Source organism: Plecotus auritus (genome assembly GCF_963455305.1).
Source record: "Plecotus auritus genome assembly, chromosome: 5".
NCBI lineage: Eukaryota > Metazoa > Chordata > Mammalia > Chiroptera > Vespertilionidae > Plecotus > Plecotus auritus.
The window spans coordinates 89,344,310-89,359,563 of record NC_137776.1 but is presented as its reverse complement, the minus strand read 5'-3'; the positions used below and the strand labels follow the sequence as shown (position 1 = coordinate 89,359,563).

The window sequence follows — 15,254 nt, the reverse complement described above, 5'->3', positions numbered from 1 at the left end:
GAAGTCTTTTCTATCAAAAGTTATAGTTTAGATATTAACTACATTTCCCTTTTATAACCTCCCCTCCATTTTGTACTCAAATCAATCCGGGCTTCCCTTCCTGGAAAAGACAAAGGCATAGTGCTTCCCGTTTTCTGGCAGCAGTTAAAGCTTAGCAGGTAGTTAACACTACAAACATTCCTGTGGGAGACAAAGATATACCAGTAGTTTTGTACCACTTCCCTGCAAGGCATTTGAAACAGCCCCCATCCCTGCTGCACCGCCCTCCTCAGGTTAGACCAGGGCTCCCAACCTGGGGCACACACCCCATAGGGGGGCAGTTTGATTTTTAAGGGGGGCAATTCAAGAATGAGTTATTAACAGAGAATTTTTTGCATTTCTTATGGTTCTAGGGGCCTCATATACAGTATAATAATATAGTGACATATTTATGCATTTCAGTTCTCTATTATATGTTTTGAAACTTTATTTGCTACTAGAGGCTCGGTGCACAAGATTTGTGCATGGAGGGATCCCTCAGCCTGGCCTGCTCCGTCTCACAATCCAGGGTTGCTGGCTTCTAACCACTCGCCTGCCTGCCTGCCTGATCACCCCTAACCACCTCCGCCTGCCAGCCTGGTGCCCTAACTGCTCCCCTAACAGCCTGATCGCCCCTAACTGCCTCTGCCTGCCAACCTGATCACCCCTAACCACCTCTGCCTGCCAGCCTGATTGCCCCCTAACTGCTCCACTGCCAGCCTCATCATCCCCTAACTGCCCTCCCCTGCGAGCCTGATGGCCCCCTAACTGCTTTCCCCTGCTGGTTTGATAGCCCTTAACCGCCTCTGCCTTGACCCCTACCACTGTGGCTTTGTCCGGAAGGACATCCGGAAGATGTCTGTACTAATTAGCATATTACCCTTTTATTAGTATAAATTTTTTCATATCACATCATATTATTATTATTTTTTAACAATTTCTTAGTGATTTCTTCCTCAGTACTTCAACTGTCCTTTTGTTCTTTTATTTTTCTCTTTCATGGATGTCACGTTCTTTGGAAACTTGTTTAGACCAAGCTAATGGTCTTTTAGGTTTCCCCCATGTGAATAGTTCACTTTTTAAATAATAAGAATTATATGTCATGGGGAAGGGGGGGCCTCAGGATTTTAGAGATGCTTATGTGGGGCATGGCCCAAAAAGGCTGGGAACCACTGGGTTAGACATTCATACCAGATTGTGAAACTACGCCCTTAAATCAATCTGGGGTCAGTGCAGTAACTGTCCTGGATAAAAGGGAAGCAGACTCCCTTGCTTTGTGCTGCCTATTTTTGCTGCTAGTTGCAGCATCCTTCTGCAGAAGTAAAGTGCCTTATCAATGCATTTCCGAGTGACTGTTTTATTCCCGCAACATCAATTAAGAGCTTTTTCTAACCTAAAGCTAATTTGATAAATAATGGTGAGACAGACACTTCCCTCCTAAGATTGGGAACAAGATGAGGATGTCTGTTCTCACTCTCTTACTCAATCACATATCTACAAACTACTGACAAACCTGTGGAAATAAAAATTAAAACACGATGGCATTTACAATCACTCCAAAGAAAACAGAATATCTATCTATAATAACAAAAGCATAATATGCTAATTAGACTGGACAGCTGCACGATCTTCCGGATGTCATTCCGGATATCTGTCTGGATGAAGCTTCAGCGGGGGGGGGGGGGGGGGGGGAGGAGGGAGGGAAGGGGGCGAGGCAGAGGCAGTTAGGGGTGATCAGGCAGGCAGGTGAGCAGTTAGGGCCGATGAGGCAGGCAGGCAGGCAGAGGTGGTTAGGAGCGATCAGGCAGGGAGGCAGGCAAGTGGTTAGGAGCCAGTGGCCCTGGATTGCAAGAGGGATGTCCAGCTGCCAGTTTAGGCCCGATTGAGCCTTAACCAGCAGTCAGATATCCCCTGAGGGGTCCGCATTGCAAGAAGGCACAGGCCGGGCTGAGGGACCCCCTGAGTGCACGAATTTTATGCACTGGGCCTCTAGTATATATATATAAATCCCTAATATGCAAATAGACCGAACAGTGGAACAACTGGTTGCTGTGATGTGCGCTGACCACCAGGGGGTGCGCGTGAACATGACAGGTGTTGGCCATGGTGGGATGGTGGAGCAGGTGAGTGAGGGTGCCAGACCAAGGCAGGGTGCCTGTCGCTATCATCGGGGAGAGCCTCTGGTGGTTACTGAAAATTCTTTGCTCCCCTGCGCTGTGGTCCCACCCAGCGCTTGCACCTGCTGCCAGCACCGGCCCAGCTTGCACCCGCTGCTGGCACCTGGCGCTGGCCCCAATTGCTCGGTGCCATCAGCAGGTGCCAGTGGCGGCTGCTGGCCTGATCGACCCTTAGGGCTTCTCCACCTCCCCCTGATCCTGAAGGGCAATCAGGGCCAGCAGCCACTGCTTGCACCCACTGATGGCACCAGCCCCACTTGCACCCACTGCTGGTGCCAGCCCCAATCGTTCTGCACCATCAGCAGGTGCAAGTGGGGCTGGCACCATCAGCGTGTGGGAGCGATGGTGACGGGAGCAGGGCTGCCAGCAGACAGGGAACCGGGGGGCCGCAGGGGTGCAGAGGGAGGGGCCGGGCAGGGGTGCAGAGGATGGGACAAGACCTGCCCCTGTGCCCACTGCAGCTTCACAGCCCACAGTTCCTTTCAAGGTGCATGAATTCGTGCACTGGGCCCCTAGTTTAGATATAATTTAACAAAGTGTGTAGAATATATGCTGAAAATTACAAAATCTTGATTTAAAAAAATAAAGCAAAAGACTTAAATAAATGTAGCAACATGCCATGTTCATGGATTGTAATATTGAATATAGTAAACATGTAAATTCTCTTTAAATGTATGTAAATGTGATTCAATTCCTATATGAGTCCAGCAAGGTTTTTTGTAGATATAGATATGCTTATACTAAAATTTAATAGAAAGGCAAAGCCATAGAATAGCTAAAATAATCTTGAAAACAAAGAATAAAATGTGTGAACTTGAAATTAAGGCTTATAATAAATTTACAGTAATCAAGACAGAAATAGATCTACACAAATATACCCAACTGATTTTGACAAAGGGGCAAAAGTAATTTAATGGAAGGATAGCTTTTTCAGCAAAAGGTGTTGGAGCAATTGGGCATCAATAGGCAAAAAAAACCACAACAAAACACACACCACAAAACAAAGCAAAACAAAAACCTTGACCTAAACTTCACATCTTATAGAAAAGTCAACTCAAAGTAAGCCATAGTCTTAACTTTAAAATGTGAAACTCTACACCTTTTAGGATTAAGGTTTGGAGAAGACCCTCAGATGAAGAATTCTTTGACTTGATACCAAAAACACATTCAAGAAAAGAAAAATTGACAAGTTGGACCTCAATAGAATTAAATAATTTTGCTTTGCAAAAGACTCTGTTAAAGAGAATGAAAAGACAAATTACACACTGGGAGAGAATATTTGCATACCACATATGCAGCAAAGGACTTGTAAACAATAAAAAATCCCAATATAATTAGAACATTGGCAAAAACAGGAAGAGACATGTCACCAAAGAGAGTGCATGAATGGTAAATAAACACACAAAAATTATTCAACATCATTAGCCACTAGGAAAATGCAAATTAAAATTACAATGAGGTATCACTGTCATACTTCTAGCAGAATGGCTCAAGTAAAAATAGTAATAATACCAATTGCTGGAAAGGATGCAAAGAAATGGGATCAGCTGTACATTGCTGGTGTGAATGTAAAATGTTACATCCACACTGGAAAAATAAATCAGCTGCTTGTTGCAAACCAAACACACACTTAGAATCCAGCAATTGCACTTTTGGGCATTTATCCTACAGAAATAAAAATTCATGCTCACACAAAAATGTTTACTAATAGTCATAGCAGCTTTATCTGTAATAGCCCAAACTAGAAACAACCCAAGTGTCTTTCAATGGGTGAACTGTTCAACTGTGGTACATTCACATCAAGGAATAACCATTAATGACAAGAACCAACTATTGATACACACATCACCTTGGATGAATCTTAAGGGAATTATGCTATGTGGGAAAAAGCCAATCCTAAAACAGTTACATATTGTGCAATTCTGTTTATATAACAGTCTTTAAATAACAACATTATAGGAACGGAACACTGAGTAGTGGCTGTGGGAGATGATTGCTGATTGGGGAGTGAGGAGTATGTGTGGCTACGAAGGAGTAGCAGGAGAGATTTTTGTGGTGATTGAACACACACTCTGTACCTTTGGGTGGTGGTTACACAGATATGCACATATGATTAAATTGGAAAGAACTATATTCTCACCCAGAAATGAGTGCATGTAAAACCAATGAAATCTAAATAAACTCTGTGGGTTGCAGAATACCAATTTCCAGGTTGTGATATTGTACCACAGCAATCCAAAGGTCATTACCGGAGCAAACTTGGGGTGGTCACAGAGACTTCCCTGTACATTTTTGTGCAACATTCCGTGAATCTATAATTATTTCTAAATAAAGCTTAAAAAAACTTCTGGAGTACAGCCAGATGTTTAAAGGATGCTGAGAAATAGTGACACAACAAAGGACAAAGTCAGAACAGTGACATGAACAAATAGTAGTCACATCATCAGGGCTGACCCTGAATGGACTCCAGGGTTAAGGTGTTGGGAAATTTTTTTAATGATCTGTAGAGCTAGGCCCATGGCTGGGAGCCAATGCTTAATGTTAATTAAAACGAATAACAGCCCTGCCAGGTGGCTCAGTTGGTTAGAGCGTCATCCCATACACTGGAAGTTACAGGTTCAATTCCATTCAGGGCACATACCTAGGTTGTTGGGTTCAATCCCCAGTCAGGGCCCATATGAGAGACAGCCAATCAATGTTTCTCACATTGATGTTTCTTTCTCTCTCTTCCTCTCTCTCTAAAAAAATCAATAAAACCATATATTCAGGTGAATATTTTAAAAAAACAAAAGCAAAATTATAACTTTTCTACTTCTATTTTTGGGGGTTTTCTCTGTCAAGAAGAATGTTCTTCAAAGACGAGGAAAGATAGATGCAGATAAATATAAATTACCAGGGACTGAAGTGGAGGGGCTGGAAGACATGGTACATACTTGCAACAAGTAGATAAGTAGATCCTGGAGACCCAATACACAGTACAGTGATTATAGACAACAGAACTCTGTTATGAAGATCAAACTTACTGAGAGACTAGGTCTTAATTGCTCTCAACACTACAAGAACTGATAATCATGTGATGTGACAGACCTGAGGAGTCGCTATAGTACAGAGCTCCATAGAGATTACTGTCCATAATGGCACTCGTCTAGAAAGTTCCATTTGTTCCAGGATCTCTGTACAAGAAGACAGGCAGTCATAAATGCATTCAGGAAAATAGTCCTTCCATCCAAACTGGAGTGATTTTGTTTCTTGGTTAGCTGTTTAGTCAGTGTCATCCACAACCCAAGTCAGAAATCTGAGACTCACCCTTGACCCTTGCATCTCCCTCACTTGCAGGGTCCCACCATTATAGTCCCACTGATTTGGCTTCTAATATTTCCCCAGACCACTCTCCCTTTCCTTCTTCACTACTGCTGCTCATCTGTCGCTGCCATGCTCCTCTGTCCTCAGCATTACTCTTTCTAGCTTGTCCCCATCTATGATGGTGAGTAATCTTAAATGCACACCAATACCGCTCTGCCCAGCTTCAACCCTTTCAAATTTGCCCTCGTTTCAATCCCCACTGAGCATTCCCCACCCAATTTTGGTCCAACAACATCGAGCTGTTTGCATTTTATATCTTGCGAATATATCTTGCACATATGGTTTTCTCCCCATCCCAGCCACCACACCATTTTCTAACTAATCCCCTTTATCCATTAATCTCAGCTCTGACCTCCAGGGCCCACACCAGGCTCATCTGTAATGTAATGTCCTGTGCAAGTATCAGTTCTAGCCGGGGGTAAACTGTATAGAAGTAGTTTATGGTGGGCTCACCCTGCCAGCCTCCTGCCACCGCCGACAGGACTGTGGGCTCCCTAAGGCCAGAGGCTGTGTTTATTGGTGTCAGTTTCCTCAGTGCTGGGTGCAATGCCCAGCAGGTAGCAGGTGCTGAATATGTTTGACCGGCTGACTTTGTTTGAACACTTCAGTATCTTAGAAGTCATATATCCAGAATGCTGCATTCCCCAAAGTTCTGAACAGCCAGCAGTTATTAAAGTCATTCCCAAGCACGGTTCCTGCACTGCAGCACAGCAGACCCTTCATCTTTGTCCCCCCGTAAATCCACCCAGCAAGCTGCACAAGCAGATGCGGGCTGAGAGGGGCACCGAGGCCAGCGGACAGAGCTGCAGTCATTCCAGGGAAGACTGGGAGTGGGAAAGGCTGATCAACTTGGAAGATGATTTGCAGAGGATATTCTAGAATGGGAGACCAGAGCTTCCTGTGGGAAGCACTCACCTGTGACTTTAAATGCTACAAATTCTAGAAGATTTAAACAATGCAACACCCGCATAACACTGAGCAAAATAAATAAATAAAGACAACAGAGTTGACTGAATTTTTAAAATCTGAGTTTAACCTAAACAAACTAAATATGAAGCTAGAGAAAGCACTCCCTAGTCAACACAACAGCTAGAACAGCAGTCACCTTAAAACATTTCAAAGGAATGCATTAAATAAATATGAAGCACTTGGCTTCCATTCTGTGGAAGCTTCTCATTCCTCTTGCATTGCCATTTCATCACACAACCTGTGTGTCAGACCAAAACACTAATAAAAAGAAGGTGCGTATAATAAGCATTAACATTAATCTTATAGAAATGCAATTGAAAGAAATTGTGAAACTTGAAAAACCCCACAATATGCTAAAAATACAGCATCCTTTATTAGCGTCACACAAATTCTCGATTGAACATTCCAGAAATGTATTAGTGGGAGTCTGTGTGCTACCCCAGACTTTCTATTGGCATCTCCAGTCTTCATCACCAACAGAAAGCCTACCTCACCAGGCAAGGTCGTCACTGGGGAGTAGTACTTTACCATTGATTTCAAAGGACTCCATCGTAGAGAACATGGTTTGGTCCAGAGCAGCTGCTTCTCCAGTGCTAGCTAGGCATTCTTCCTCCTTGAGAATTTCCTTTTGTTCCATCGCTAAGCTTTATAGAGGGTCAAAGTCCTGGAGCCAGCAGAAATGCAACCCTCCTGGGGAACCACTGGGGGAAGATTGTTCCCATTTGACTGTGGTAGTTGGTTGTAGATCACGGAGCACTTCCCTTTGGCTCTGACTTCTGAATTTGCAAAATGTTTCCTGCCATGATCAGGATCAGGCATTTCCCAGAAACGGGCCATTCACGTGTGCAGCTCCTGCTTAGTACAGCTGCTTGTCAAGGGGCGTCCAGGCAGCTTTTGGCACAAGTCCGTGCTCCCAGGCTCCTGAGAGCGGATCGCTGATGACCCCGGAAGGCTGTTCTCTACCTCCCCTTTCCTACCTAAGCCCAGACCCAACTCATTGCCCCAGGGCCTCTCCAGCCCACACTGAATTCTCCCTCCCCTGTCTCCTTCTCCTCTTGGAGTTCATCCTTGCCACTCAAAGTGTGGGCCGCAGACTGGCAGCATTGGCTGCACCTGAAAACTTGTTAGAAATGAAGTCTCAGGTCTGACGTAGACGTGTGCTTTAACACGACACCCAGCTGATGTATGTACACATTAGTATTGCAGAGCACTGCTCTGTGCCACACGGTTTAGCAGGCAGCTACATTTCCCCTTACAGTGTTCTCATGTCCCATGTGTGCACATATGTGCTTGCTCTGGCCCCAGTAAGAGCTGAGATACTTGAGGGGAGGTCGTGTGGGGCAGTGGTTAAGGCACAGACCCTGAGAGCTGGAATGCCTGGGTTCAAATTTCCCCTCTTCCACATAGCAGCCATATGACTGTGGGCAAGTCACTGCAGCTTTAGGTGCCTTACGTTCCTCATTTGTAAAATAGGAAAGAGTGTAATAATTATTATGCAGGTTAAATGAATGAGTCAGGCAAGGTGCCTGGTGGGCAATGAGCACTAAGGTACTGCTGCCCGTTAGCACCGTTAGCACTGGCCATGCAGGGTGCCAGGGAGATGAAGGAAACAGCCTCTGCCCTAAGGGGCGCTCTAGTCTGCAGGATGGAGGTGGGTACACCTGAATTCCAGAAGATTTCTGTGAAGTGTGGTGGGAATGGGAGCGCTGGAGAGGATGGACATGGCCTGAGGGGGAGGCAGGGCTGGGAATACCACAAGGAGCTTCGATCAGATCTGGGTTTAGCGGGATGACCACAGGTTTACCTGGAGAACAAGGTAAGACAGGGCTCCAGGCAGGAGGAATGGCAAGCACGGCCTCACATAGGAGGGAACCCTGGCGTCTGGGCCACCTGGGATGGAAGGTGAGGAGGAGAAGTGATGGGAGATGAGCCTCGGCCAGCTAACTCACTTTCTTTGCCCTGTGGCATGGCAGAAAGGAAAAGGGAAAAAATGTCCCATGAGGCAGAGGTCCCAGTGGTGCCCATAGTTTCAATCTTCAGGAAGTCTCTGGTTTGGGCTGAGGGCTAGGAACGGAAGCCAGACAGAAATGTTAAAAGGAGATTCTGGGAAGTGAATCCGGGAAGGCAGCTGGTAGCTCAGGCAGAAGTTTTGGGTGGACCGCACAAGCTAATAGAGGCTCAGGGGGCTTCCCCTGCAGGAGGAAATTCCCCCAGCTAAGAAACCCCTTGCTTAGACCGCAGTGCCTCCTCTCTCTGCCTGGCCAGCTCAGCTCTGGCCAGGGGCATCCTCCTGGGTGGCGGTGTGAAAGGGGCTCATTGGAAAACTCTGTGGGCCCATTCCTATTCCACCAGCCATGGAGGGAACATTTAGTGGGTGTCAAGTATAGCTGTTTTGGCTCTGGCTACGGGGCCAGACAGACCTGGGATCCAAATCCAACTCTTTCTTTAACTTGCTGTGTGACCTCACTGACTTACGTAACTTCTCTGAACCTCAGCACTCAGTAATGGCTTGTAGAACCATCGACCACTTCCCAGGATTTATTAGATGCCAGGCACTGTGCTAGACTTTACCCACATTACTCAACACTCACAACTTGGGACTTGCCTCAGATCTTGTGGCTAGAATGTGTTGACACCAGAATTCAAACCCAGAAGCCCAGTTTGATCCAGGAGCTGGAAGCCAGAGGTTTTCCCAAAGGAGCTTTTTGAAAACACACATGCCAGTCCCCACCTACAGCCGGGGGCTCTGGCTTTAACAGCCCCTGGTGGGTTCTAGGCACAGCCAGGCTGAGGCCCCTGCATGGAACAATGAAGCCGTCACAGGCAGCACGCAGACCCGTGTGGGCCTTCACGACTCCAACCTGGGAGGATCCATTAGGCTGAACCATACAAAATTACTGATATCCATCCCTTTTGACATGTGATAAATGCCACTTCATAGGATTTAGGCTAATACATCCAGCCTGCAGGGCCAAGACTAGAGTGAAGCAACTGAGGCACTCGCCTGGGGTGCAAAAGATTCAGTAACCAAGGTAAATAATATGTGAACACAATATTTTAATAGTGAAAATTAATGCAAAAAGCCCATCATGAACAAATCATGGTTGTTTTCAGTAAAGACAGGATCCCATGCTGCACTTGCAATGACAGATCTCTCCCTCTCCCCGGCCCCAGCCCTGCGCACTACTCTGCATGCCAGCAACCCCACTGCAAAGCAGGGTCCCAGTAGTTGCCCTGTCTGCCCAGAGCGTGGGTGTGAGGATGAAACTAGATAGAAATGGAAGCACATTTGTGAATGAAAGGCTCTCAGGAGAACAGCATCTACTATCGAGCTGCACGTCCTAATGTGAAACTCCTGCATTGTCAAGGTTACCCTTAAAAGCCCCCTAGATCTTCCATAATGTACAAAGCACACAATTTGGGGAAATTGTGCAGTCAGACACCTTTGTCTTCGAGAGCACGGATCTGGCTGCTACTTCCCTACTTCCCCAAGCACCAGATGAAGTGGTCAATTTACATGTTGTTCAAGAAATACAGGGCTGGCTTTATTTTTCTAGCAGATTACCTATGACTGGATTGGAGAATCTATATGTGTGCTCAGAGCTGCTCTGTTGTAGTTTTATCAAGCTCTGCTGTTCTCCAAAGTGATCACCTTGTGATTCAAGTGCTTTAGTAGACAGGGGAGTGGGACTGGAGTCCCAGGCAAATGAGGCCCACTCCTGGTGACCTCTGCAGACTGGACACTCTATGAACTAGTGGGTCTCAAACTAGTCTAGTTGGTGGGCCACCTGGAAGATCACCTAGAACTCCTGAGTAACCCCATTCCAGCTTGAAATTAGGGCCACCAGGTTACTGCACGATATAAAAACCACTAATGTTCAAAAAGACACGACCCCATAGCAAGCAGGCCAGCCAAGTCTCCGCACTACCCCAAGTCCCATCACACTTCACTTGCCCTGCCGCTGCCTGAGCCTGGCATCTGCCCGAGCCTGCCACCTGCCCCAGCTAGCCAGCAGAGCCCAGGGAAGAGGAACCTGCACTAAAGAAAAAGCCGAGGAGACAAATGTTAACAATTCTGCCTATTGACTTCACCGTTCCTGTCAGTGGAGCTGACAGTGGTGGTCAGTGTCCCCAGCCTCTGTCACTGCCTGGTACTAAGTGAAGCATAACTGCTGGTCCATTTGAAAAATTTAAAGACCCATCAGCACAAATGGCCATCAACAGGCAAATAGACAAAGAGACTGATAAATTGTGGTACATCTATTCATTAGGACACTAATCAGCATAGAAAGAAATAAGCAACAACATGAATGAGTCTCAAAAGCCATTGTGTTGAATAAAAGAAGCTAGACCCCAAAGAGGACAGATTGCACCGTTCCATTTATGTAAGGTTCCAGAACAATCGACACTCGTCTATAGTGTCAGAAAATAGAGCCATAGTTTCTTGGGGTGGCGGTGGGGGAGAATTGACTGCAGGCGACTACAGGGAGATTTCTGGGGTGATAGCAACATTCTAGATCTTGATTGGAGTATTAACTTGAAATGTGCATATAGTGTATATAGTTTGCACATTACATTTAAATAAAGCTAATTGAACACAGTGTATAAATTATAATTCAACAAAGTTAAGTAGAACAGAAATGAAAAAGAATACAAAATCATTATCACTGGATCTTGCCCTCACTCACAGAGTTAACTGTTTGAGAGCCATGGGGGGCGGGTGGTGTCAGCCTTGCCACAGCAGGTGTAAATGGGGGCTGTCTTCCCAGGTGCCCCACCTGGGAGGCCCCCTCACACCCTTTCTTCCTGTCTTGGCATCCTCCCTCACATTATGGGATTAATGTGTCAGGACTGCAAGCTGTGCTCTCAGAACAGTGGAATGAAAAGGGAAGCAAACGGGTCTATGGGGAGACTTTGCCACGTATGCAGGGCCCACGCAGGGCAGAGGCTGATGAGGCAGCTGTGGCTCTCTTGTCTGATTTTAGGAATGCGGTTCTCCTGATGCCAGACTATGATTTGCCCCCCTGTGACCTGCAATATTTCCATAGGAGCCAAACCTTTCATTCCCTCAGTTAAAATGTATTCTTTCCTAGGAGAGAATCAGTGGCTTATTCACTCTGAAGTAAAAATGAGCAATGTTATTCCTTTCCCAGAGCAAGTTTGGGGTTTGGAGGAAATGGTGGAGCAGGAGACAGTGGGACCAACCAGGACCCTGGAAGACTCTGCACAAGAAGTTGTTAAATACGCACTGAAAACACACCATGGACTATTACTCCGCCATAAAAAAGAATGAAATCTTACCGTTTGTGACAGCCTGGATGGACCTAGAGGGTATTATGCCAAGTAATGTAAGTCAGACAGAGAAATACAAATACCATGTAATTTCACTTATATGTGGAATCTAAAAACAAAGTAAATGAACAAACAAAGTAGAAACAGACCCATAGATACAGAAAACAGACTGATGGTTGTCAGATGCAAGTGAGGTTGGGGGACTGGGTGAAAAAGGGGAAGGGACTAAAAAGCACAAATTGGTAGTTACAAAATAGTCACAGGATGTAAAGTACAGCATAGGGAATATAGTCAACAATATCATAATAACTATGTATGGGCCAGGTGGGTACTAGGCTTCTCAGGGGAATCACTTCCTAAGTTATATAAATGTCTAACCACTATGCTGTACACCTGAAACGAATACAATATTGCATACCAACTGTAATTTAAAAAATAAAATAATAAAAGAAAGAAAAGCAAGTGCCATTATTAGGAATTTTGCAGGTTGCACAGTGGTGCCAATGGTCACCTGTGCTAATTCCCATTGATCTGTTTAAAACAGTTTTGCCTGAGCAATCCTGGGCTAAGAGCAAATGGGATGGAACAGGGAAGATAGAAACTTAATCAAAATTGCCCTCGAGGTAGTTGTCAGTCATCCCCCATTCATTCAATAGATGCTTATTGAGTGCTTACTGTGTCTCAAGCTCTGTGCTGGTAAGAAAAGAAAACAAATCAAAACAACAGTGAAGTACCATCTCACACCTGTCAGAATGGCTATCATCAACAAATCAACAAACGACAAGTGCTGGAGAGGATGTAGAGAAAAAGGAACCCTCATGCACTGCTGGTGGGAATGCAGATTAGTGCAGCCACTGTGGAAGACAGTATGGAGTTTCCTCAAAAAATTAAAAATGGAACTCCCATTTGACTCAATAATCCCACTCCTAGGAATATATCCCAAGAAAACAGAAACGTCAATCAGAAAGAATATATGCACCCCTATGTTCATAGCAGCACAATTTACAATAGCTAAGATTTGGAAACAGCCTAAGTGCCCATCAGCAGATGTATTTAAAAGCTGTGGTACATCTACACAATGGAATACTACACTGCTGTAAAAAAGAAAGAACTCTTACCATTTGCAACTGCATGATGGACCTGGAGAGCTAAGCAAAATAAGCCAGTGGGAGAAAGATAATTATCACATGATCTCACTCATTTGTGGAATATAATGAACAACATAAACTGATGAACAAAAATAGATTCAGAGACATAGAAGCATTGAACAGACTGTCAAACCTCAGAGGGAAGGCAGGGGAGGTGGGGTTAAGAGATCAATCAAAGGACTTGTATGCCTGCATATAAGCATAACCAAAGGACACAGACAGTAGGGGCTGAGGGCATGTGCTGTGGGGTGGGAGCAGCTGAGGAGAAGTCAATGGGGGAAAAAGGAGACATATGTACTACTTTAAACAATAAAGAATTTAAATTAAAAAGAGAAAACTAATGTTGTTCAAATTGTTTTTATCTTGTTGGTAAGGTGTCAGTCCTCCTTAACTGCTTTTAAGCTTTGTATTCGCCTTTAGTTTTCATAAATTTGACTATACAGGGCAAAAGTAAGTTTACAGTTGTAATACAAATAAATAATACAGTAACTCTAAAAAAAAGAAAAAGGAAAAAGAAAACAGACCCTTATTTTCTCCAATGAGCTTGTTATTTATCCTCCCCTAGTCACATGCCCCCAGGGCCATGCCCTAGCTTGGTTTTAGTAATTGTAACTTCTTCATAATCACTCACCTATTTCACTCTCAGGCCACACCTCCTGTCTTTTCAGCTCATTCTTTTTGTGTACTGCCTTCATCAATCCTTTGCCTCTAGGACTTCTGATCTATTGTTCCACCACTATTCCACTGTCCGGTTCCCATTTCATGTCCTCTCTCTTCCCTACTTAATCAACTTTAATCTAATCACAACCTTGCACACATCCTCAACTACCTTACCTCTCTTTTGCTTCATTGTATTTGACAAAAACCATAATGCAGGTTAACTCAAACTCTCCATGCATCTGAATGCAACTGAGGGAAGCCAGTTTGGTTGGAAACCAGCCATTCCCCATCTCTCTCCCTTCTTCTCAGGCCTCCCTATTCCCTGAGACAATCAGGCCAATTCAGGACCTTACAGTGTGACCAGGCTAATGGTCTCATTTTGATCTACTGACATGAACTGCAAATTAACTGTAATCCTGTCTGGCAATTGTAGTATATAGTTCTTTGTTCAACTTATCCTCCCAAACAGTTCTTTCATACTTGTCTTCACTCATCAACACTTCATCTCCTGTCTTCACTCTCAGCTGATGACTTAGCTCTCTGCTTCACTAAGAAAATTCAAGCAATTAGAAGTGAAATTCTTCAGATTCCCACCACCACCAGCATCTGCACTGAGAATTTGCCTTCTTTCCTGAGATGCAGATAGAAATTTCCAAGCCCCTATCAAGATCCAATCCCTTGACCTGTGCACTAAATCCCCTTGCCTCTCACCTACTCAAGGGCATTTGGCCAACAGCAGTTCTCTGTCCTCTATGACATCAACTTTACACTCTCTATGGGGTTTTTCCCAACTGCTAAGCAGACATACTATTATTTCTCTCTTCCTAAATCACTAACCCTTGACCTACTTTCTACAACCTGCTTCCCAATTTTTTGCCCTCCTCTTTAGCAAACCACTTCAAAATTGTCTCTACCCACTGTCTGCAATTTCTCCTCCACCCTGCTCTTTGAAGTCCACTTTCATCCCCATCTGCAACCAAAACTACACTTGTTAACATCTCCGATGGACACTACATGGTGCTGTTCTATGGGCAAGTCTTAGCCATCATTTTACTTATCAGAAGCACTTCATAGGGTTGCTCACTCTCTCCTCTGTGAAACAATCTCTTCTGTTTTCTTTTAAGACACAGCATTCTCTTGCTATGTTTGCTCGTTCTTGTTATTAGCCCCATCTAGGAATCACTCAAGAATCCTCTCAGAATCACCTCGATAGAACAACAAAACGCTCCTATTGCTCTTATTATTCAGGAATTTACAAGGGTTTTAGGAGTCTTGTGTCAGAGATAGGGTCAAAGACCAATATTAGAAAAGTAGGTGCCCCTAGTGTTCTTCTTACTTAGGAAATTACAGGAGTTTTAGGAGCTCTGTGCCAGGAACCCACGGCAAAGAAAGGGGCAGGTTCATAAAAGACCTGAGAAACCTTAAGCACAGAGACACCTTATCTATACTAATAAAAGGGTAATATGCTAATTAGACTGGATGTTCTCCAGACATCCTTCCTGAAGAAGCAGCGGCCAGAGGAAAGCCAGCCCGGGTCCCGGATGCCTGCAGGTGGATGAAGGAGGAAAGCCCAGGTCCCAGGTGCCAGAGGGAAGCCGGTGCCAACAGCCAGGGGAAGGAAGGCCTG

At 44.9% G+C, this 15,254-nt stretch overlaps 1 protein-coding gene across 1 annotated transcript in view; it reads right to left on the bottom strand.

Annotated features, from left to right (window-relative positions):
• Positions 1-7,298, bottom strand: part of MARCO (macrophage receptor with collagenous structure) — a 35,384-nt gene extending 28,086 nt beyond the window's left edge. Inside the window, exon 1 of the mRNA XM_080669001.1 lies at positions 7,056-7,298. Within this exon, the coding sequence (XP_080525127.1) occupies positions 7,056-7,164 (109 nt within the window). The 5' untranslated portion in view covers positions 7,165-7,298. The remainder of the gene's footprint in view (positions 1-7,055) is intronic.
• Positions 7,299-15,254: the final 7,956 nt, after the last annotated feature.